Source organism: Ursus maritimus, unplaced genomic scaffold (genome assembly GCF_017311325.1).
Source record: "Ursus maritimus isolate PB19 unplaced genomic scaffold, ASM1731132v1 scaffold_33, whole genome shotgun sequence".
Lineage (NCBI taxonomy): Eukaryota > Metazoa > Chordata > Mammalia > Carnivora > Ursidae > Ursus > Ursus maritimus.
In genome coordinates, this window is record NW_024425897.1 from 1,190,899 (window position 1) to 1,214,765 (window position 23,867).

Here is a 23,867-nt window from a genome sequence, read left to right on the forward strand (position 1 = left end):
CCTTAACCCCAACTAGGAGATTTCATGCCACAGGACTTGAAAAATCATTTGAGGACAGAAAGACTTACTGCTGTCCCCAAGCCCCCCCATGCAGCTGGTGTTGGTTGCCCAAGTCTGATCTGTCCCATCAGGATCCCCAGGGCTGGGAAGATGGCTGAGGTCACCTCCAGAGATTCAACCCTTACCTCACACCATACACAGAAATTAACTCAAAACCGATCATCAACCACATGTACAAGTTAAAAGTATCAAATCGTGGGGGTGCCTGGGTGGTGCAGCAGTTGGGCATCTGCCTTCGGCTCAGGGCGTGATCCCGGCGTTCTGGGATCGAGCCCCACATCAAGCTCTTCCGCTATGAGCCTGCTTCTTCCTCTCCCACTCCCCCTGCTTGTGTTCCCTCTCTCGCTGGCTGTCTCTCTCTCTGTCGAATAAATAAATAAAATCTTAAAAAAAAAAAGTATCAAACAGTTAGGAGAAGATGTTTGCAATGTTGAGAGAGACAAAGATGTCTTAGGGCACAAGAAGCGTTAACCATACAAGATAAAACTGATAAATCGGATTTAGCAAAATAAAAATTTCTGCTCTTAAAAATACACAATTAAGAACATAAAAAGGGCAAGTTACAGACTGCAAGAAAATATTGGCATAACATATATCTGACAGAGTACTGACATCTCAAATGTATGAAGAATGTCCTCAACTCAAAAATAATAAGACAACCCAATAAAAAATGGTGAACGCTAGACTATCTAGGCGACCGACCATGGGTTTGGTGATGCCTTTTTGGATATGACACCAAAGGCACGATCCATGAAAGATGCCGGACTTCCTTAAAAATAAAAACTTCTGCTCTGTGAAAGACACTGTCAAGAGAATGAGGGGAAAAAAAAAAACAAGCCATGGACTAGGAGGAAATATTTGCAAAAGACATATCTGATAGGGGCTCCTGGGTGACTCAGTCGGTGGAGGGATGGACTCTGGAATTCTGCTCAGGTCATGATCTCAGCGGCATGGAATCGAGCCTCACGTTGGGCTCTGTGCTCATCGTAGAGTCTGTTTGAGGATTTCTCTCCTTCTCCCTCTGCCCCCCCCCCCCGCTTGTGCTCTGTCTCTCTCTAAATAAATAAAATCTTAAAAAAAGAGACATATCTGATAAAGGGCTGTTATCCAAGACATACACAGAACTCTTAAAACTCAACAATAAGAAAATGAACAGCTTGATTTAAAACATGAGCCAGAGACATAAACAGATCTACACATGACAAATAAGCATATGAAGAGGGGCACCTGGGTGGCTCAGTCGGCTAAGCGTCTGCCTTCAGCTCAGGTCATGATCCCAGGGTCCTGGGATCGAGTCCCGCGTCGGGCTCCCTGCTCAGTGGGGAGTCTGCTTCTTCCTCTGCCTCGTCCCACCTCACGCATGCTCCCTTTCTCACTCTCAAATAAATAAATAAAATCTTTTTTTAAAAAGGCATATGAAGAGATGCTGCCCATCACATGTCATCAGAGAGATGTAAATTCAAACAGCAATGAGATATCACTAGCAGCTGTTCCATGGCCAAAGTCCAGAACACTGACACCACCAAATGCTGGACAGGATGTGGAGCCATGGGAACTCTCGCTCACTACCACTGGGGACGCAAAAGCCTACAGACACTTTGGAAGACGGTTCGGCAGTTTCTTACAAAACAAAGCATACTCTTACCCTATGATCCAGCAATCACGCTCCTTGGTATTTACCCAAAGGAGTTGAAAATGTATGTTGACGCAAAAACTTGCGCGCGGACGTGTATAGCAACTTTGTTGATTACTGCCGAAACTTGGAAGCCACCAAGATGTCCTTCACTGGGTGAGTGGATAAATCAACTATGGTATTTCCAGATAACGGAGTACTATTCAGTGCTAAAGAGAAATGGGCTAGCAAGCCGTGCAAAGACACGGAGGAACCTGAAATGCACATTACAAGTGGAAGAAGCCAGTCTGAAGAGGCTACATACTGTTTGATTCCAACTACAGGACATTCTGCAAAAGGAAAAATTCTGAAGACAGCAAAAACTCTGTGGGCGCCAAGGATCAGTGGGAAGGGAGGGGTGACTAGGGAGGCAGAGAGGATTTTTAGGGCACTGGAAATACTCCGTATATATGACACGGGTGGAGCATGTCACCATACATTTGTCCAACCCAGGGAATGTACATCATGGCCTTTGGGTGCTAACGATGTGTCCACGTACGCTCATGCATTGTACCGCATGGACCGCTCTGGTGTGGGATGTGGATAATAAAGGAGGCCCTGCATGTGAGGGGGTAGGAGGTATATGGGAAATCTCTGTATTTTCCTCTCGATTTTGCTCTGAAATGAAAACTGCTCTGAAAAAAAAATCTTTTGAAACATTTTTTAAGATTTATTTATTTATTTTAGATGGGTGGGGGAGGGGCAGACAGAGAGGGAGAGAGAGAGAGAATCCCAAGCAGACTCCCCACTGAGCACAGAGCTGGTTGCAGGACTCGATCCCACAACCCTGAGATCATGACCTGAGCCGAAATCAAGGTGGGTCGCTCAACCAACTGAGCCACCCAGGTACCCCCAAAAGTACAATCTTTAAAAAAAAATTGTGGACAGGCTCTCCCTCTGCTCTGTGAATGTGGTGGCAGCCTCGGGGAGAGCCCTGCTGTTAGGAGCAGTCAGGGGCTGCTGTGACCGCCACTGGCAGGGGCACCCCCCACCCAGAGGGGGACTTCAGCCTCTGTCACAGTCAGGGCACGGTCATCGTGGAGCACTGGTGGGAGGTGCCACTGGCCAGACAGGGCCGGGAGCCGCGCTGGTAGAGGACACGAAACAGGGGCTCAGAGGCAACCTGGAGCTCCTCCCCATGCAGTCGCTGGAAGGACTTGGAGTCTGGATGACCTGGTCTCAGCGAAGAAATCTTTGGGCCAGAGTCCACTCCTCCCTCAAGGTCCAGCTGTATAGGCCTCCCATGAAACTGAGAAACTGGTGGAGGAGGAGACATTGCCGAGACCAGAAGGAAACTTAGAGAAGGTCCAGAGCAGGGGAGGTGAGATGACAGTGAATTCCTGAGAAGCTGTCACCTGCCACTTCTTCAAAAATCCGGGTGTTGTGGTCAGCCCACACGCATTAAAGTCATCAGAAGAGGGGCGCCTGGCTGGCTCAGTCAGTGGAGCATGTGACTCTTGATCTCGGGGTTGTGAGTTCAAGCCCCACCTTGGGCGTAGACATTACTTAAAAATAAAATCTTTTTTAAAGATGTTATTTATTTATTTATTTATTTATTTATTTATTTAATTATTTATCAGACAGAGAGAAAGAGAGAGCATGAGTAGGGGGAGCAGCAGGCAGAGGGAGAAGCAGGTTCCCCGCTGAGCCGGGAGCCCGATATGGGGTTTGATTCCAGAACCCCAGGATCATGATCTGAACCAAAGGCAGGCACTTAACCAACTGAGCCTCCCAGGCGCCCCTAAAAGTAAAATCTTAAAAAAAAAATAAGTTACCAGAAGAGCTCCCCACACAGTGGGGCGAGTACTGGTGTGAGGTGATGGGAAATGGGCTTGGTGCTGTGAGGGAACCTATGTCTGTGGTGAGCTTTGAGAGGCCCAAGAGCAAAAGATACAAAGGCTGGTTAGCCAGCAAGCTGCCGAGGAGATGGCCCCCACCAGCTTCCAGACGACCCGAACCTACCCTCCCTCAAAAGCAGCAGAGCAGAATGGAGGAGCAGTGGAGCAAAGACGGGCCAGCACCCTGTTACCACTCCCAGCTCCTGACCAAGTAGTGGGATTTTAGAGAGCGTAAGGGGACGCTGGCCCACACCTCACGTCCGCATTGACTCCTCCGTGTTTCCCACCTCTGTCTGACTCTTCCCACATCTGGCTTTCCTGGGCCAGTCCTGCTCAGAGTACTAGGCTGTAGATTGAACAAGCTGAATATTACCAGATGGAAACAGTCTATACCGTTTAGCCTCTTCCTTCCCTGGAACTCACTGGAACAAATGGCAGAGCTTGACACCGTCTCCAGGACCGGGCTGATGCTCACACAAACTGAATACCCGTATCTCAAGAGGAAATAAAGAGGTTGTGTTCTTTTTATTATTATTATTTTGGAAGATTTTACTTATTTAGTCGTCAGAGAGAGACCACAAGGTGGGGGAGCAGCAGGCAGAGGGAGCAGCAGGCTCCCCCCACTGAGGGGGGAGCCCGATGCGGGGTCCCATCCCAGGACCCTGGGATCATGAGCCGAAAGCAGATGCTTAATGGACTGAGCCACCCGGCGTCCCAGTTGTGTTCTTTTGATTTATTTTTTAGGCTTTGAAATTCCAGTGGCACAGTATGTACGGGTTTATTTCATGCGGGCGTGATTTAGCATTGCGTCTTCATGTCTGTTTACAATCCCCTCAACTGCAAATGGCCCCACGTATGGTCTTTAAGTGTTCATGAGTATAAGTTGTTTTTTTTTTTCCTTTTTTTTTTTTCCTGAAAGGGGGCAGGACAGCCCTAGTCACACCTGCTACCCCAGTGGGGTCACCAAGACCACCCCCTCCACTCACCAGCGCCCTGGTTTAGACAATCTTATAGGGTTATAGTCAGCCTCCTGCAGGGCTCCTCACAGCCCTGACTTGTCTCCTTGGCAGGACAAGCCAGATGCGGCCCTCTGGCATCCGTCTCCCTCCCCAGCCTGACCAGACGGTCTCCTGCTCTGCTACAGTGCTCTGCGGGTCTCAAGGATCCTTAAAGCAGGGGTGTCTGTGGGCACAGGGCCTGGAAGCCCCCACGGGAGCCACAGCAGGACACAGCCACTCACGGCACCTCTTAGCCAGGAACACACACACTTGCCCAAGGACTTCCAGAAAGCCCTCCCCAGGGGCGCCTGGGTGGCTCAGTCATTAAGCGTCTGCCTTCGGCTCAGGGAGTGATCCTAGGGTCCTGGGATCGAGCCCCACATCAGGCTCCCTGCTGGGAGCCTGCTTCTTCCTCTCCCACTCCCCCTGCTTGTTCCCTCTCTCGCTGGCTGTCTCTCTCTCTGTCAAATAAATAAATAAAATCTTTAAAAAAAAAAAAAAAAAAGAAAGCCCTCCCCAGACAGACCTACAGAATGACCATTTCCAGAAAGAAGACCCTCCCCCAGTTAATCCCATTGTGCCAAAAGCTGGTGCCAGGCTCGTATACACGCACAGCTCTCTCAATCCTCCCAGCAAGCCTCATTTTATAGATGAAGAGTCAAAACCCAAAGTGTTTGGTGCCATGCTCGGCACTCCCAGCCGGAAGTCCAAAGGTAGGTCTGCTTGCTAAGTTGTGTGCGTCAGCTTTGATACATTTTAACTTTTTTTAAAAGATTTTTTTATTTATTTGAGGGCGGGGAGGGGCAGAGAGCATCTCGAGCAGACACAAGCTGAGCATGGTGCCCCACGCGGGGCTTGATCCCGTGACTCCAAGATCACAACCTGAGCCGCAACCAAGGGTCAGATGCTTAACTGACTGAGTCACTCAGCGCCCCAAATTTTAACTTCTTTAAAAAAAGAAGAGTGGACAAAAGATTTGAACAGATTCCTCACAGAAAACGCCGAACGGCCATGTTGAACACAGGAAAAGATACTCAATGTTATTAGGATGAGCACTGTGAAGATTAGTCATCAGGGAAGTGCCGCCATTAAACCACCAGGAGAGGCCATGGCGCAGCCTGCGGCCAGCCTAGAGGAAAGAGACGGACAGGGCAGGTGCTGAGCAAGGTCTAAGCACCCGCGGCTCTCAGACATTGCTCGCGGGCATTTAAAACAGTATGATCGTTTTGGAAAATTTCTTCTATAGTTTTGTTTGTTTTTCTTCTATAGTTAAACATACATTCACTATTTCTAAAGCTTTTATTTTATTCATTCATTCATTCATTCATTTTTTCATGGGCAGCAAAGCAACGTTTATTGAGCGATAGTAAAGCTTATTAACCGATAGGGCACAAAGCTCCCAAAGAGGGAGGGGACCAGAGTGGGTTGCCCTTAAAGATTTTATTTTATTTTATTATTTTATTTTATTTGAGGAGGAGCCTGATGTGGGGCTCGATCCCAGAACGCCGGGATCACGCCCTGAGCCAAAGGCAGACGCTTAATGGCTGCGCTACCCAGGCGCCCCAGATTTTATTTATTTATTTGAGAGAGAGAGAGAGATCTAGACAGAGCAAAATGGTGCGGAGGGGCAGAGGGAGAGGGAGAAGCAAACTCCCCACTGAGCAGGGAGCCTGACATGGGGCTGGATCCCAGGACCCTGAGATCAGGACCTGAGCCGAAGGCAGATGCTTAACCAACTGAGCCACCCAGGCGCCCTTAAAGCTTTTATTTTAGTCATCTCTACTCCCAGCGTGGGGCTTGAACTCATGACCCAGAGATCGAGAGTCACACAGTCTACCGACTGAGCCAGCCAGGCGCCCCTAAACATACATTTGCTATTAAACTCAGCAATTCATTTACCCAAAAGAAATGAAAACATTTGTCTACACAACAACTTGTGCAGGAATGTTCATCGCAGTTTTATTCATGATGGCCAAGATTCAGAAACAGCCCAAAATGTCCATCAGCTGGTAAGTGGCCAACAGATGACGATACATGCATACAGTGGAATTACAGCTCAGCGACACGGAGGAATATATACTCATACATGTGACAACATGCGTGAAGCTCAAAACTTTTATTTGGAGTGAAGCCAGACACAAATGCATACGAAAAGTATGGAATTATATTCAACTCTAAAAAAAAAGCAAATGCGACCTATAGTGGCAGGTGGCAGGTCAGCGGTCACCTGGGGCTGCAGGTGGGGGGGGGGCTACCAATTACCAACGGGCACGAGGGAGCTTTTGGAGTGATGCGAATGTTCCACTTTGATTGTGGTGCTTGTTTCATGGGCATATGCATCTGTCAAAACTCCTCAAATACATACTTTGTTTTTTAGAGGTGGGGGTTGGGGAGGGGCAGAGGGAGAGGGAGAGAGAGAATCCCAACAGGCTCCGTGCCCAGTGCGGAGTCTGATGTGGGGCTCGATCTCACAACCCTGAGATCATGACCTGGGATGAAATCAAGAGTCGGACGCTTAGCTGGCTGAGCCACCCGGGTGCCCCGAGATTTTATTTTTAAGTAATCTCTACACCCAACATGGGTTTCAAACTCAAAAGCTCCAAGATCAAGAGTCACATGCTCTACCAATGGAGCCAGCCAGGCGCCCCCAGAAATTTTTTTCTGACCACCCTCCTGCAACCAGGTCAAGCTCCCTAGTATGCACACACTTGATAATCTGTATTTTCTCTCACTGCATTTCCCTGAGTTTGTGGTTGTTTTTATCGGTTTCCTGTTAGTTAACTGCCTCTAGACAGGGAGCACCAGCAGGTCCCAATCCCACCCCTCTGGCTCACCACAGATTGCTAAGCACCTGGCACCAAGCCTGCATGCAGTAGGTGCTTAATAAGCACTCAGTAAACAAATGAATGCGGGAACTAGGGAATGCAGAGGGCCAGGACCCTCGGCAGGAAGCAAAGGAGAGAGCAACAGCTGGACCCGGGCCCCCACCGTACGTACAGAGCTACAGCTCTGTGGACAGGATGACTTCTGGGCCCGTCCACTCGGGGCCCTGGCTCTGCCTAGGGAAGTTGAGTTTGTGCAGTTCCTTGGAGATCTCCAGGAAGGTCTTGCCTTTGGTCTCGGGGAGGAAGAAGCCAGTATAGATGGCCGCACAGACACAGACACCGAGGAAAGGCACATAGAGAAAGTGGGACAAGCCCTCCTGTGGGTGGAAAGAGACACAGAGACCTGGTGTGGCCCTGTTCAGCCACCAGACAGAAGGCCTCATGACAGGTGGTGATGAGGGATTTGTCCCCCTTGGTTCAGATGAGTCCCAACCCCTCCAGCCTCAGGCTCCCTGGATGGAGACCTCCCGCTGGGGCTCTCCCGCTGCTGACAGAGGTAAAACCTAAGGCTAGGGCCCCAATGTTGGGGGGAGGCAGGGCAGGCCTACCTTGAGGAAGGGAAACCCCAGCCCAACCAGGAAGAGCAAGGTCCACACGAGCGCCCCGGCGACCATATAGGCGGCAGGCCGGGCCTTCTGGTCAAACAGCTCCGTGGCCAGGATCCCCGTCACTCCGGCTAGAAGGAGGAGCGGGGACAGGGGGCTGCCAGCCGGGGCTCCCTGCCCAGCCTTCCCCCCACCTGTCCATGACATGGGAATGGGGACCCCTTGTCCTCTCCTCCAGGCATTCCCTCCCAGAAGCCTCAGTACAGGTAGGCTGCGGGGAGGGGCATGCGGGTGATAACTGCATTCACATCCACCCATCCCGCACGCAGACTTTCGAGTTCCTTCTGCAAAGCCCGAAGCCCTGGGTTCCTTGGGCCCACTCACCAGGGCCAACGCCAAAGCTGAGGACAAAGGCAAAGATGCAGGACATGGCCAGGTAGGGCATCCAGGGGAAGGAGCTCTGCAGTAAAGGGGCAGAGGGTGTGAAGTGAGGTGGAGATCAGGGTGTCCCAGGTCGCAACCCTCACTCCAGCCCAGGTACCTGCAGGCATAGTGCCACTGTGAAGACAGTTCCCCAGCAGGCCATCAGGCAGTACCCCCCTATCAGCAGCACGCGGCGGCCCACCCGCTCGATCAGCACACACTGCAAAGAAAAGGAGCCCTGGTCACTGACACCCCCCCCCCCACTGGCGCTGGAAGCATGCTTTCCTTGGTTTGAAGCTGTTGGGGGGACAGTTAGGAACAGTTGATTGCTTCAGGAGATTAAGACATTATTAATTTTTTAAGACTTTACTTATTTGAGAGAGAGAGAGTGACTGAGCGAGAGAGCATGAGCAGCGGGGAGGGGCAGAGAAGAGAGAGAAGCAGATTCCCCGCTAAGCAGGGAGCCCCACACGGGGCTCAATCCCAGGACCCCGAAATCACCACGCGATGGGAAGGCAGAAGCTCAACCGACTGAACCACTCAGGCTCCCCTATTAATTTTTTAAGTATTAATTTGGTCACTCAACTTCATTCAGTTTCCTCATCTCAAAATGGTATTTTAAGTGCACGGCCAACAGTTGGTGCTCAATAAATGCTGGCTAAGTCACCCCATTTGGACACAGTGACCTAGAGTGGAAAAGGGCTCAAGGTAGAGGACTTAAGTCCTCCGAGTGTCAGCCCCCACGCCCCCCCTTCCTCGCAGGGCTGGTGGAGGGTCAGCCCGAGCCCACGACAAACTCACACTGAGGCAGGCCGCAAGCAGCTCGCAGCTCCCAGTCCCCAAGACGGCATACTGGACCTTCCCCTTGGGGATCCCCGCCTCCCGGAACACGGAGGAGGCGTACGCGTACACCTGGAGAGGAGGGGCAGAGGGGCGGGCTGCCAGCGGTCTGCGGGGTCTGCAGCATCCCGGCCCTGCGTGGGGGACGAGGGGAGCCTCACCGAGTCGTTCCCGCAGAGCTCCAAGGCACTGCCCAGCACCACGAGGCTCGTCACCTGCCTCCGCAGGCCGCGATCCTGGAACAGCTCCCACGGGCGCCACGCGCGCTGGCCCTGGCAGGCGGCGCGCTCCTCCTCCAGCTCCGCCAGCTCCCCCGCCACGTTCGTGGTGCCCCGCAGCCGATGCAGGGCTGGGGCGGGGGTAGAGGGCGCTGAGCCCTGGTCCCCCAGAGTGAGCTCCCACCTCCAACTCCGTTCACCCTCTCTCTGGGTCCCCCTGATCAGATGGGGGGCTCTTCCCCTGTCCCTGTCATTTCGGGGCATCACGGACCAAACAAGGCTTTAGGGATGCTCTTCCCCTGTCCCTGTCATTTCAGGGCATCACGGACCAAACAAGGCTTTAGGAGCTCGGGTTCTGCAGATATATCAGACTGGACACAATTGCGGCAGATTGCCATCATCCAGCGTCCCCAATTCTCCACCCTTCCCTGTACCCAGGCCCTCTGCTAGGTGATTTTTGCAGCAGTCCCCACCAAACGGGCAAGTATGTATCCCGCCCCTTGGCATTGGGCTGTGCCATGTGACTTGCTCTGGCCAATAGAATGAGGCTGTAGGGAGGGTATGCAAATTCCAGCCCAAGCCTTAAGAGACCTTGCTCATTTCCTCTGCTCTTCTACCATCATCATAAAAAGGTGTGTTGGGGCTAGCCCACGGGTCCCAGGAAAAGCAGAGATGCCCAGCTGGGACCCTCCTAAATTAGCCAATGCCCAGCAGACCTGCACGAGCGCCCAAGACCAGTAAAGCCACCAGCCAGGCGCAGCCTACATCAGCCAACCCCAGAGAACTCACAGAGGCTCGAACTAAGTGATTGCTTCTTTAGTTTGCCACTGAGATATGATTATTAGGCAGCCACAGAAAACTGACGAATTAATTAACGGGTACCAGGACCGGTTGCTACCATTGTGGGACCTGTAATCTATGATACTGATTCCAATAACAGGCAGAGATGGTGAGGAGGTTGGAAAAATAGAAGCCTGGGTATGCCGGGCAGAATTGCGGAAGAAAGAAAACAGACCTTATCAACTCTCGTACTCAAGGGAAGAGATCCTTATGTGGTGAAAACATGAACTGGTTGCTTTTAACTGACTATTCTAAGCTTACTCTAAAGAAAACATGACGGGTGCCTAGGTGGCTAGGTCGGTTAAGTGTCTGCCTTTGGCTCAGGTCATGATCCCAAGGTCCTGGGATCAAGTCCTGCATCAGGCTCCCTGCTCAGTGGGAAGCCTGCTTCTTCCTGTAGCTCCCCCTGCTTGTGCTCTCTGTTTGTCTTATTTATTTATAAATAAATCTTTAAAAAGAGAGAGAAAAAGAAAAACATGAGTTCAAAAAGACCTTCAGAGGGAACAAGATTTAATTAAATTTAACATATTCTGGAACTCACTAGGTCGGTTTAATAAAAAAACAAAAACAAAAAGTAAATGTGTTTCTCATCTCTAGTACCTCCAGTTACCAAAAAGAGTTCCACGTTGAGTTCGGCCTGAAAGCAAAGATCAAATCCAAGCCCTGCCAGTGAGCCATGGACTCAGGGTAACAATCAAACTAAGGGTGTGGCTTATGCCAGTGCCTCGTAGACCCTCATGGCTGGAAAAGGGGCATCTGGGGGGCTTAAGGGTGTTGGCCCCAGCAGCCTGACATGCCCCAAATTCCAGTCATTCGGTCTTAAGAGGGAAGCATGTCTCTAAAAGACTGTGGGTGTGGCTTTTTGGCACATCGATCAAATACATAGAAAAATCACATTGTTTTTGAGAAAATCCTATTGACAAAAGGTCTGCCAGCCTGGATGAATAGGGGCCAAGACAATTTGAACTGTAAAGACTTCTGTGCCCCAACTTTCTATGAGTCCATTTACAATGTCCTCTTCAGAAGCTGTCAAGGAGGAGTATCCCAGAGGACAGAAGCTGGAACCTGAGGAAACCACGGCCTGGGAGCCCCTCCCAGGGGGCAGAGCCAGGACGTGATCACAGAACATTCCCTACTGGAAAGGCAAGGAGATCTGGCAGCGTTTTCCCAGGAGCACCTTAGCATTAAGGACCGGGACTGCTTTCTGCTCCCTTTGAAATGAGGGTTAGTTCTGGTTACACTGTCCTACTTTCACCATTGTGTGTTGAGTTCAGAGGGGCAGAAGACTTGTGTTTTTAGCTCCTAGGTCTCTGGATCAAGAGAAGGCACATAAAGACTTGATGTGATCTTTAGATCCTGGACAGGAAGACTGATGCCATGATCAGATGAGACTGTGGGGTCCCAGATGACGCTGTGCGTGTTTTGCACAGGGGAGGGATATCAGGAATAGCTGTGGCCACAACGATAGGCTGAGAAGGTGCATGAGTGGGCCCTGGTCCTCACCTTTCTCTAAATCCATGCCCTGGTCATGTGAGAGGATATGCCACTGATTTGCCCATCCCTCGACTTTGGGTTCAGTGACCTCGCTGATGGGCTGTTCACCGGCATGCGGAGCAGAGATTTGCAAAGTGCTCCTGCAGCTGGATATGCTTTCTTGGGGCCCTGCGGTCGCTGTGATAAGAACATCCCCGGGCTAGCCCGTTGGTACCAGAGTGAGAGGAGAGGCCTGCGCGGCAGAACTGAACGGCTCTGGCCCAGACCAGCCTGGACTGGCTCCCCGGGGATTCCCAGACACCGTGAGCCGCGCAGCTGAGATCAGCGGTTATGCAGCCAGCCCAGCAAGTAGATGAGCAGACGACGCAATGATGGATTGTGTTAAGCCGGGGATTTGGGTATTGTTCTTGGGCATCATTATCACGACCACAGCCACTGAATCAGCCCATCGGCAGCCAGTGACAGGGTTTCGTCTTGCGTACGTGCTAGAGGGGAGGGCTGTTCATTGGCACCATCCTGCAGTTCCCAGAGGTCGGGGCCAGGTCTGCTCTATCCCGCTGCCTTGGCACTTAGGACAGCTCCTTGGTAAAGACTTTTGTGTTTGTTTTTTTTTAGAGATTTTATTTATTTATTTGAGAGAGAGAGAGAGAGTATGAGCAGAGGGAGGGGCAGGGGGAGAGGGAGAGAGAGAAGCAGATTCCTTGCTGAGTGCAGAGCCGGACCCGGGCTCAATCCCAGGACCCTCAAATCATGACAAGGCAGACATTTACCCAACTGAGCCACCCAGGTGCCCCGATAAAGAGTTTTGAAGAGATGGATGGATGGCACAAAAGTGAGGGAGAGCATTTCCCTGATAAATGAAACCCAAGAAATGAGGATTCACATGCTGTGGACAGATGTGCCTCTGGGTCAAGGGTGGTCTGGGGACTCAAGGTCAGGGACTCACCTGCCAGGCAGGCCTCGGTGTCTCCACGGTCAATGAGGAGGTAGCGTGGGCTCTCAGGGAGCAGAGGGAGGGAGGCAAGCTGGAGCACCCCAGGCACCAGGCAGCTGGCCAGCAGCAGGGGCCAGGCCCCTGGGTCACCCAGGAGCTCCCTGGGGAGGCAGAGGAGAGGCCGGAGCAGATGCTTCCTTGCCAGAGCCCTGCCCACTAGCCCCCTACTCCCCTGACCTCCCCACCCCCCCTCCCGTGGGGTCCCCTGCCTGCCCGCCCTCCTGAGGGCAGAGGACCTGTATTGCTCTCCGCTTCTTTCTAACCAGTTGTGGGTCTGGACGCCAAGATCCCTCCCATCCCAGGTAGGGTCCCAAGATAAAGCAGGGCCACGGCCCCACCCTATCTATAGCAACTCCTCTTTCAGGGCTCCAGGCTCTGCCCTCCCCTCTCTTTTCTGAGATGACCAGAACACGCTCTCCTTTAAAAGCCCAAACGTTCACCCTCTCTCTTGTTAAGGACTGTTCTTTGCTCCCTGATCTAGAGAGAAGGGAAAATGGTGATTCACACTGATGGACGGTTGAGTAATACCCGTTTTGGGCATTGGCCAGATGGGTGTAGACAGGATTTCAATACAAAGATGATTTCTTAAGTCAAAGAAGCGACACCTTAATACACTTCATGGACAGAGGAGAAATTGAGGTGAAGGGCTTTTTCTGGCACCCCTCAAACCACTCAGGGCTCATGGAGACAGGGTGCTTACCTGAGTCCGACCACCTGACCTATCACGATCCCCAGGGCGGCAAAGATGGCTGGGGTCATGGCCACGGCTCCTCGGAGCTCCTTGGGGGCACTTTCCCCCAGGTACATGGTCTGGACATTCATGCTCAAGCCTAGATGTGTGCATAGCCACTAAGTTTCAGAGTACTTTCTTTTCCAGGAATAGATAACTAATATGGACATAGACACCTGCCTGTATAAACATAGCCAGACAAGAGCGGATCTGCTGATGGGTATCCCTAAAAGCCCAGGTAGATGTGCTCCCTCACATGACATGCCCCAGAAAGTGAGGAGCCCCTAACAGCCTACTCTGCTCCGTAGGGAAGATCTGAGAACTCACCCTTGATGCCTTTGTACCTTGGCTGCCAGGAAGCTCCTGGCTTAGAGTGTGGCTCAAATAGGGGACCTCTGTTAGCATAGGCTTGGGGATGTCTGTATTCACACCCCTGTACAACTTTTTCCTGTTTCCATATCCACTTTAAGCGTCTAGTTCTATGAGCCTTTTGAGATAAGCCATCTTGCAAAATAATCATTTTGCAAAAGAAGAGGTGGGCCTGAGTGGAAAACGTGAAGGAAGAGAATGCATGAATGCATGAAAGAAATAAAGAGAACGTGTGAGTGGATAAATGGAATAGGTGAATGAGTAGGAAGAGAGGCGGGATGAGCTGTCCTGTCCCCATACCTGTGCTGACGCCCACGAGCAGCCTGCCCAGCACGAGCATCTCGAAGGAGCCTGCTCTGCGGCTGAAGCCAAACAGGATCGCCGCGGCCGCCACGAAGACGTTATTCGCCAGGAGGGACTTCTTCCTGGGGGGAAGGGGAACACAGGCAAGAGAGGCTTGGGTTCACTCTGAGGGGGACTCTCCCTGGGAACCCCTCTTTGCAGCTCCAGCCAGCTCCACTCAGACCTGCATGTGCACATGCGTGAGCTGCGTCAAGGAGCCTAAGCTACACAGACGGAAGTGACCGCTAGCTACATGCCTAGGACCACCCATGGCACGCCTTGAAGGCCACACTCCCACACCCCTCTCCCAACATCCCCAAGTTACTCTCCTTTCTGCCCGCACCAAGCTTGAGATGACAACGTTTGTATTTTATGCTTCATCTGAAGAGAATGCTTCACTGCTTTCCTCCCACTCCTTTGTAAGATGAGGGGCCTCATACCTGATTTCTCAGACTCAGTAAAACCATAGAGAAGAAGAGCAGGGACTTTCAGCGTAAGGGAGATGCACTGAAAGCCAAGTACAGTCCCCATACATTTTCTTCCCTGTATTGTAGAATCACTTCTCAGAACTTTCTGGCTGGCTGGGTGGCCCATGCCTAGTTCAGTGGGACAGACTGCAGCCCAGGGAGTGGCCACTAGAAACGTCAGCTGCTCCACCATGATGACGCATCAGCTCTGGGTTCCTGATACTGAGCACAGAAGTGCTGTCATACAGGTCGTGGGAGAGCTCATGGACCAACAGGGAAACCGGATGCTAGAGGAGGCCAGTATTCTGCTCAAAGGCAGCGGCACATTGGCGAGAGGATACGAACTAAAGCGTAGATCCCCTGTGTCCAGAGAATGGAGACTGACATAGATCATAGCAAACTTGGTCCAGCGGTAACTCCAATTGCAAACTGGATATGGTTTCCTTGATGTTGTAAATTAATAAAGTACTTCAGTTGTGGAGTATTTATTTGGTAAATGCATTTTCCTCCGTTTCCATACCCAGACAACACCGGAAACACTTAGCTTTCACCTGGCAGGGGCAGTAATACACTTTACTGACCCGCCCGAGACTAGAGCGGCTCTCCAGCTCGGGGCCGCGGTCCCTTCCGCAGGGCATCCTGCCGGCCTGCTTCTGTGATGACTTTCTGCTGAAAGGGCAAGGAGACCGGGCGCCAGGAGAGCACACCGGAGGCCTTGTAAGGCACACGTGTGACAAAGAGCGGAAACTTCACACTGAGGGGGCCGCTCCATCAGTGAAGTTCCTGAGGCTCGTCAGCCTATTTCCTCCGAAGTGCGTGAGAAATCACTGCCCTCCCTCGAAGAGCAATGGTCAAATCTTAGAAAGCATCTTCCATTTTGAGAGAGTCCCACACTCTGGCACACACCAGGTGATTTGAAAACCTGGCAGCTTCGAGGGGAGCTGAGCACAGAGTATTCTCCACTGGGTCCACTCTAAGTGCACAGAGCTCTGCCACTTGCCTCTTTAGACCTAGGAGAGCCCATCGTGCTCCAAGTGACGGTGGCAGCTATCTAAAAGGAGAATCACAGGGGCGCCTGGGTGGCACAGCAGTTAAGCGTCTGCCTTCGGTTCAGGGCGTGATCCCGGCGTTATGGGATCGAGCCCCACCTCAGGCTCCTCCGCTATGAGCCTGCTTCTTCCTCTCCCACTCCCCCTGCTTGTGTTCCCTCTCTCGCTGGCTATCTCTCTCTCTGTCAAATAAATAAATAAATAAATAAATAAATCTTAAAAAAATAAAAAAAATAAATTAAAAAAAAAAAGAGAATCACAACGCAAGACCTAGAGTTTTGGAGCAAAGCCACTTTACTTCAGTGAATTACCATCCTCTTAATTAGCAATAACCCTGGCCTTGTTGGTAGTCCCCACGCCAGACTGTAGGACCCCTGGTGGCCATGTATCCATATGACACTCCTATGTTAAGGTTGGGTGTGCCCGGTAGCACTTGGTCACTATTTCAGTGATGCCCCATGGGGGCCCCAAAGGTTCCCATGAGCAACGTACTCATGTCAGCATGCCTACTTTTACATACTGCCACCCTTCTCCCAGGGCACACCAGGGGTGGGAGCTAATTCCTTCTCTTTTGCAGGAAAAGCCTAAATTTGTTTGGGAATGTGCCCCTACCCCTTAAGGTTCAGGTAAGAACCCGACCATCCAACCCAGACGTGGTGATCCCGTTCCCTATGCTCGTGACCCGGTGCTGGGCAATGAGACATGGCACCTTTTTTGAAAAGTTTTTTTTTCTTTCTTTCTGATATAAAGCATCAGCCAGGAAGAAATCCCCCTTCTGCTAGATAATGTTGCCTCTGAGTGAGGCACTATCGTAGGCTTCCGGCTGACGAGACAAGGCTCTGAGTGTCTCCCTCGGGGAGAGGTGAATACATATGCTGGTGTATATGACGGGATGCTTGAGGAATGTTAGAAGGGGCACGTGTAGAGCTGATACACAGGAGAAACGCGTCTACACGTGCAGGGCGGCCAGCAAAGGGGTGGACTGTGGGAGCCATGTGCTTTTTCCTCCCAGCACTGCTTCACAGGTGCAAACGTGTGACCCACGGGGGGTCAATACCCATCTGTCTTGCCGGATTCTGAATCGTGAATGAAGACATCGGAGCTAGAATGCAGTGGGAGCTGATGCACTGTAAAGGCACCCTCCCCGGGAGGACGGTCCAACGTTGGGGCTGTTGAGATCCTCAGCACCGCCGTGGAGCCTGCCCTTTGTCAGACCCGACTTCTGAGTATTTCTTTTCATTCTATGAGCTGCTCCACGATCTTTCCGGTTATTACAATTTTTGATCAAGTCAGTCCAAGCCTGTCTTTCTCTCTCTCCCTCCTCTTTTAAGTAGACTTTTTATTTTTTATTATATTTTTTATTTTTAAAGTAGGCTCCACACCATGTGGAGCCCAATGTGTGGCTTGAACTTACGACCCTGCAATCAAGGCCTGAGCTGAGACCAAGAGTCAGATGCTTAACCAACTGAACCACCCACATGTCCCTTAAGAAGACTTTTTAAAAAATTGTATTCAAGTTAAGCTCCCTGCCCAACCGGGGTCTCAAACTCACAACCCTAAGATCAAGAGTCCCATGCTCCACTGACTGAGCCAGCCAGGTGCATTCATTCATTCATTCATTCATTCATTCATTATGAGCCTGTCTCTCTTATTTGCACACCAAGAACTCCATCAGTTGGATTCAGAGAGGGGAATGAGGCCTGAAGAGGAAATACTAGTTTACGGCCCAATAGCAGTTGCTGGCGGACATGGAACTGGAGACCAGGAGTCCTCCCTCCCTCAGAGCACAAGCCTCCTCCCTCTACCAAATCCGCCTAGAAATGTGACCCTTATGATGAAACTGCTGGTAGGGTAGGAGGCTGGGGGCGTGCAGAGCTGGCCTGGGCCTACAGGGCCTCTTCCTTCTCCCACCTTCCTCAGCCTGCAGACTGGGGCGCCTCTCATTAAGGGGCATCGGGGCACCCACAGAGTACTTACCTTCCCAGCATGACGGCCAGGGGCCCGGCAAGCAGTGCTCCAAAGAGGCCCCCCAGGGGGTACAGAGACACAATGAGGGACCACACAAACAGAACTAGGTGATCGGGCAGTGGCTGGCCGGTACGCGCCCACCATGTCTCATTGATGAATTCCTGAATGTGCTGTGGACAGAGAAGCCAGTCAGCCTCCCAGGGACAGGCCCGACAGGCTAGGCCTCCTCCCCCACAGCGCTCTGCCTCTGCAGAGCAGGCGCCAGGGCTGCTGGGCGGTACTGCTCCCCGAAAAAAGAAAAAAAAAATACTGCTCCCCAGCTGTGGGGCAGGAACAGAGTCACCTGAGCTCCTACTGCGTGAGGGTACCGGGCAGGGGTCCTTCACATACAGTGTCTCCCGGAGCCCAGTGCTGGCCGGTCTCTGTTTGCCCTTCAGTGTCCACGATCACCCCTCGGACCCCCACTTTTGGCCCAAGAATCCACCTGCATGGCTCACATCAGTGCGCCCCCTGCTAACTGGCTTTCTGTAGGACTTGGCCAATGGTGAGCACCAGCAGGACATGAGAGAGAGGCAGGAGGGTTGTTTGTTTCTGGGTCCCCTCAGGCTGGGGGTCACCTCAGGCTGGCTGTGACACTTAACCAAACATCACCGCTCCTTTCAAGGGGTCCTATGCCACACGGCTCTTTCCTTCCAGTGTTGGTAACTGTTCCTTCCACATGTCCCTTTGGGGGTAGGGGCAGTAATGACCCCGGCATTACTAAGCTCTCCCTGGTCTGGCGCGTTCTCGCTGCCACACTCAATCTGTAAATTGTCCCTTGTGGCATCTAAACCGACCTGACTTATCTGGACTGTGCCACCTGTTTCCCTGGGACCCCGACTCTGACAGCCCTTAGAAGTGTTCTGTTAGGTACACATCACTCTGTTCACTGTTTAAACTGGGGACTAGACCCAGAGAGGTGAAAGGACTTGCTCACGACCTCAGCCACAGGTCAGGGCTGTAGCGGGTGGTCAGGACACCCCAGGCCCCCACCCCCAGAGCTGCGGTTCTAGGTAAGTGAACAGAGGCCACGGGGTTAGGAATGACTGTACTCGGGGAAGACCCAGAGACACTTCATTGTCCGACTGGTCTCAGGCCTCCCAACGGGATGTGAGGGAGGACGTGAGGACAGCAGTGGGTTTAGGGGTTGGGCCAGCTCTCCTCTGCTCAGGCCAGCTCAGGGTAATGGCTGTCAGCCTGGTGCCTGCCAGGTTTCTCTGGGGGAAGGACCATTTAGGGGAGCTGGGACCAGGCCCAGCCTCTCCTGCCCTTGGCTGGAAATCCATTTGGGGGATAGGAGGAGCCTCTGAGGCCAAGAAAGTCCCTTGGGCCAGCTCGGCGCCAGGTGCTGGGGGCACAAGGATGACTCAGACACTGAGAACAGACCGGCAGGAGGATAAGTGGGCCCCACACAACCAACATGCAATCGGAGTGGGGACAGCCTGCAAGAAGGGCTGAGAGGGAGGGGTGACTTCCAGCCGGGGTCAGGGCGGGAGGCTGTCGAAGGAAGGCTTCAGGATGGTGATGGTGTTTGGGGGTCCTTAGGGGCTTCTGTAGGTGCAGCGGAGAGGGCTTCCCAAGCACAAGAGGCTTAGAGAGAGGGCTGTGTGCATTTGGGGAACTGCATTTAACTTGCTTTGCTAGTGGGGTTCTGGGAGTGAGGGTAGGATACAGGTGGCCAGCTTCTGCTCTGAGGAGGCCTTGAACTTCAGGTGGGTGAGTCTGTTCCTCCTGTAGGCACTGGGCACTCACAGAGTGTTTCTGGACAGGGGAGGGGCTTGGTCAGGCTTGCGAGGCTGAAGGCAGGGAGGCCAGCGAGGAGGCTAAGCCAGGGATCCAGGCAGGAGAGACGGGGCCTGAACTGGAGTCGTGGCAGAGACACAGGGAGGAATGGCTAGCTAGTGGTAGTTAGGAAGGGCTCGGTGTTTGGGGGCAGGGGGCGGAGTCAAGGCTGACCCCCAGTGAACCGGGAAGACAGTAGAGTTGTCTGCTGACATCAGGGACCCAGGAGGACATGCAGGTTCAAGGGAGGATGTAGAGCTGGGTTTGAACCTGGACCTGCAGGACCTGTGCACCAGCTCAGCGAAGGTGCATGCGGGGGCGGAAGCACCACCGGGTGGATGCTGCCCTGAGCCCCACAGAGGGCATGTTAGCCCTCACCCCGCCCCCACTGGGATGGTGACAGTGGGCACAGAAAATACATACCAAAGTCGGGGCATTGATGATGGAGAGGTTGTAGCCAAATTGAAAAGTCCCGCCAATGCCAGCCGCACAGATGGTCAGGAGCAGGACCCTGCCCTGAATCTGAGGAGAGAGGGGAGGACACAGAGTGACCTTTTTTTTTTTTTAATAAAGATTTTATTTATTTATTTGACAGAGAGAGAGAGACAGCGAGAGAGGGAACACAAGCAGGAGCAGAGGGAGAAGAAGCAGGCTTCCCGCCGAGCAGGGAGCCCAATGCGGGGCTCGATCCCAGAACGCTGGGATCCATGACCTGAGCTGAAGGCAGATGCTTAACAACTGAGTCACCCAGGCGCCCCACAGAGTGACCTTTAACAGCCTTCACCTCCCTCCCAGGGCTGGAACCTACCGATCACAGCACTGCAATCTAGGGGAACCAGGCAGTGATGTTTCCACTTGGCAAATGAGGCAGCTGGCGCACAGAGGACAGGGGTCACCCAGGTCACACGGCCGGAGTAGCAGGGGAACCCGACTCCCGCTCTGAGCGCAGGACCCCGCTGCCCCCTCCCCCTCCTCCCCCATCAGCATTTCCCCCGAAACAGACAACAGCTCTCTGGCCCTCCGTGCCAGGCTGTCCCTGGGCACGGCTGCCCGCTGAGGTTCCGGAGCACATGCTCTGAGCTGGGGCCCCCGGAGAGTGAAGCTGTGCCCCTGGCAGGACTGGAGCCACCCAGCCCCAGTGGCCTGCCCCAGCACAACATTCTCCAACAGACTGGCTGCGCCTCCTCTCACCTGCCAGCCTGTTCCCAGTAAGGCTAACGGAAGGGGCTGCATGGACCTCTATGTGTGGGTACTTGTGGGGCATATGAGGCAGCAGAGTGGCCGCAGCTGGCGGCTGTGCTTGGGTCCCCATGCCAGCTCTGCCCCTACTCACTCGTCCTCTCTGAGTCACTCGGACCTGGAAATGGTCATGCCTATTTCCAGGTGATGGGGGGTGGTGGGCAGCCAAGGTACACGTGTGTGGTACACGCTTGGTACAACACAGAACAGTTTTCACCCCCGTGCAACGCCCTTAGAGATGGAGGGAGAACGCTCCAGAGCTCAACCCTCGGAGGTCCTGTCTCCTTAGGTCAGTGTATTTTTTAGGGATTCTCAATTTCATTAGTATTTTTCCTCTTCTAATGACAAAATAACATGCTTGTTAAAATGTTCGAAAATTCAGTATATGCCGAAAGTTCTCCGCTGACCCAAAGGCACAGCATTGAATTGCTCCTCTTGCATACTTCCCTAGGCGTGCACAAAGTTGGTGACCGTGCAAAAACCAAACCGTTGATCTTTTCCTAGTAAATCACACCGCCTTCTCGTTCTAGCAAATCACCCTGCAGATCTGAAGTCCTACAAGTCCATTTATGACTTTTTTAAGTATTTACATATGAGTTTCATGGCGGAAGGATGTTTGGCTAAAGATTTTCAGAAGAATTTCCGGAACCTGAGGACTATTTATTCATTTTATCCAACACCCAGTGCCTGTCCCAGCTAGGAACTGTGCTAGGGGCAGACAGCCGGGCGAAAAACTGATGTGCATTCTCCATTTGGTGAGATACTGTGCTGGCAGCGGGGAGGCTGAGGAAGGGGCTCTGGAGGGCAGGAGCTTGCCAAGGACCTCGCCACAGTCTAGGGACAGGTCCATCAGAGGACCTGCCCACAGTTCCCGTAAGGCCTAAGTAACTTCCCTCTGGAAGCCAGAAGCGGAAGCCAGGAGAGGACCCAGGACTCTGGTCTTACTGGAGTCACATTAAAGCTCCATGTGGGCTCCATGGAGGTGAGCTTTCCACTAAGATAGAGGATCTGCAGGAAGCACCAAGAGAGGGGTGCCTGGGTGGCTCTGTCGGTTCGGCTCAGGTCATGATCCCAGAGTCCTGCGATCAAGCCCCTGTTTGGCGGGGAACCCACTTCTCCCTCTCCCTCTGCCTGCCACGCCCCCTGTTTGTGCTCTTTCTCTCCTTCCCTCTGTCAAATAAATAAATAAAATCTTAAAAATAAAAAAAAAGAAAAGAAAAGAAAAAAGGAAGCAGCAAGAGGTGACTGGCTCAGTTGGAAGAACATGTGACTCTTGATCTCAGGATCATGGGTTCGAGTCCCAGGTTGAGTGTAGAGATTAGTAAAAAAAAGAAAGAAAAATCAATAAACTAAAAAAAAAAGAGAGAGACACAGAGCCTGATGACAATTGAGCCCACAGGGCAGGAGATGCTGGCAGGTCTCCAAGATAGCAGGAAATCTTTTTAAAAGATTTATTTATTTATTTATTTATTTGAGAGAAAGAGAATGAGCGGGAGGGGCGGAGAGAGAGGGAGAGAGAAGCTCAACCCGATTCCATGCTGAGTGTGAGCCCCACACCGGGCTCGATCTCAGGACTCTGAGATTAGAACTCGAGCCAAAACCAAGAGTTGGAAGCTTACTGCACCACCCAGGCGCCCCAGGAAATTATTTGATTCACTGAGATCATGCATGGAGATTGCCTAGTCCTGTGCCTGATCATGAAAAGCATTACAACATTAGCTATGACTGTGGTTATCAACTTGGTGAACAAATATTTCTTGCCTCCCTACTGTGGACAATAAACCAACTGTTCTAGGCGCTTCCAATAGAACCAGTGGGACAGGAGACAAAATCCCTGACCTCACAGAGCTTTCCTTCCAACGTGGGGGAGCGAGGGACAGGGAAGACGGCCAATAACAACATGAACAAGGAAAATGTACACTATGTCAGCTGGTGTGATGGAGACAAAGCAGGCAATGGTGCGAGGGAGTGTTTGGAGAGGGTGGTCAGGGAATAGGCCCTGTGAAGGTGACATCTGCACAAGGACTTGAAAGACATGGGAGAATGTGCCATGCAGGTATTTGCAGGAAATCAGTGCAGGCTGGCAGAGGAGTGGGAGGACTGGGGGTACGGGGGAGGGGGAAGGGGCACCAAAGATGGGTGGTGGGTGGCGTGGACGTTCTCTTCTGGCTGCCCCCACTTCTCTGTGAAGCAGGGCTCAGAGGGAGCGTGGAGGAGGAAATGAAGGTTGGGGAGTGAGGCGAGGGTGGGGAACAGTGGCAGGAGGAGGCGAGGCGACCAGGACCGCAGTGCCCAAGGGCTGCTGCCTCTCCGGGCGTGTCCGACCCGCCAGAGGACTCCAGAACAGCGCGGGCAGCGCCAGGGTTCCTGCAGACACGTGACCCCATGCAACCTTGCACTGGCCCCCAGGCCATCCCTGCGCACGACCTCCTGCTTCTGTCCCTCTGAGCCCAGCACCTAACTCCACTGGACAAACAAGCGCCAGCTATTTTTATACACTGACACCTCCGTTCAGCCTTCCAGAGTGACTGCGCCCATGCATTCATGCCGGTCTGCAATCCCTCGTCGGAAACGCCAGGGCCGGGCGCGTTTCGGAATTCAGACCTTTCCCGATCGCAGGAGGGCATCGAGCACGTACACATTTCTCCAGCATTCGCTGCGACACCGGGTTTGTGATACACAGCTGCCGCTGCCGGAGCCGCGCAAGTGCAAGCTCACGCGCGCCGAGAGTAGGGAAGCGCCGTCATCGCCGCAGGACCCTAGCCACCGCCGGGGAGGTGCATGCGCAGCCGGCGTTGTAGCAGCGCTTGCCCTCTTAGAGGCAGAGGCGGGTGCGCAAGCGCAGTGGGTGTTGAGAGCAAAGGGCTCGCGGAAAGAGCACCTATGCGCGGAGCGCGAGCCCGGAACGTCGGCGCAGGCGCACAGGGCGCTTAAGGGGTGTGAGGCGCTTCCGCCGTCACCTGGGAACCAGGCCCAAAGGGCCGTTACTGTTCATCCTCCCTCTCGCCCTTTCCGTAGCTTTGAGGCTGAAAAGCCACACACTCCTTGGTCTGCCGAGCCTCTGCAAACCGGCAG

The 23,867-nt window shown here is 52.7% G+C and overlaps 1 protein-coding gene across 4 annotated transcripts; it reads right to left on the reverse strand.

Moving 5' to 3' along the window:
* Positions 1–6,669: 6,669 nt before the first annotated feature.
* Positions 6,670–23,574, reverse strand: SLC2A11 (solute carrier family 2 member 11). Of its 4 annotated transcripts, XM_040619517.1 has the most exons (13): positions 23,431–23,574; positions 19,977–20,075; positions 17,742–17,902; positions 14,207–14,331; positions 13,508–13,637; positions 12,760–12,908; positions 9,423–9,610; positions 9,223–9,333; positions 8,540–8,641; positions 8,383–8,458; positions 8,002–8,129; positions 7,566–7,770; positions 6,670–7,057 (listed from the first exon to the last, which is right to left on the reverse strand). In XM_040619517.1, the coding sequence occupies exons 1-12, from the start codon at positions 23,443–23,445 to the stop codon at positions 7,570–7,572; spliced, it is 1,485 nt and encodes a 494-aa protein (XP_040475451.1). In that variant the 5' UTR covers positions 23,446–23,574; the 3' UTR covers positions 6,670–7,057; positions 7,566–7,569. The 4 variants fall into 4 exon arrangements, with proteins under 4 accessions (XP_040475451.1, XP_040475452.1, XP_040475453.1 ...); XM_040619518.1 differs by lacking the exons at positions 6,670–7,057; positions 9,223–9,333 and having other exon boundaries at positions 7,129–7,770; XM_040619519.1 differs by lacking the exons at positions 6,670–7,057; positions 9,423–9,610 and having other exon boundaries at positions 7,130–7,770; positions 9,223–9,395.
* Positions 23,575–23,867: the final 293 nt, after the last annotated feature.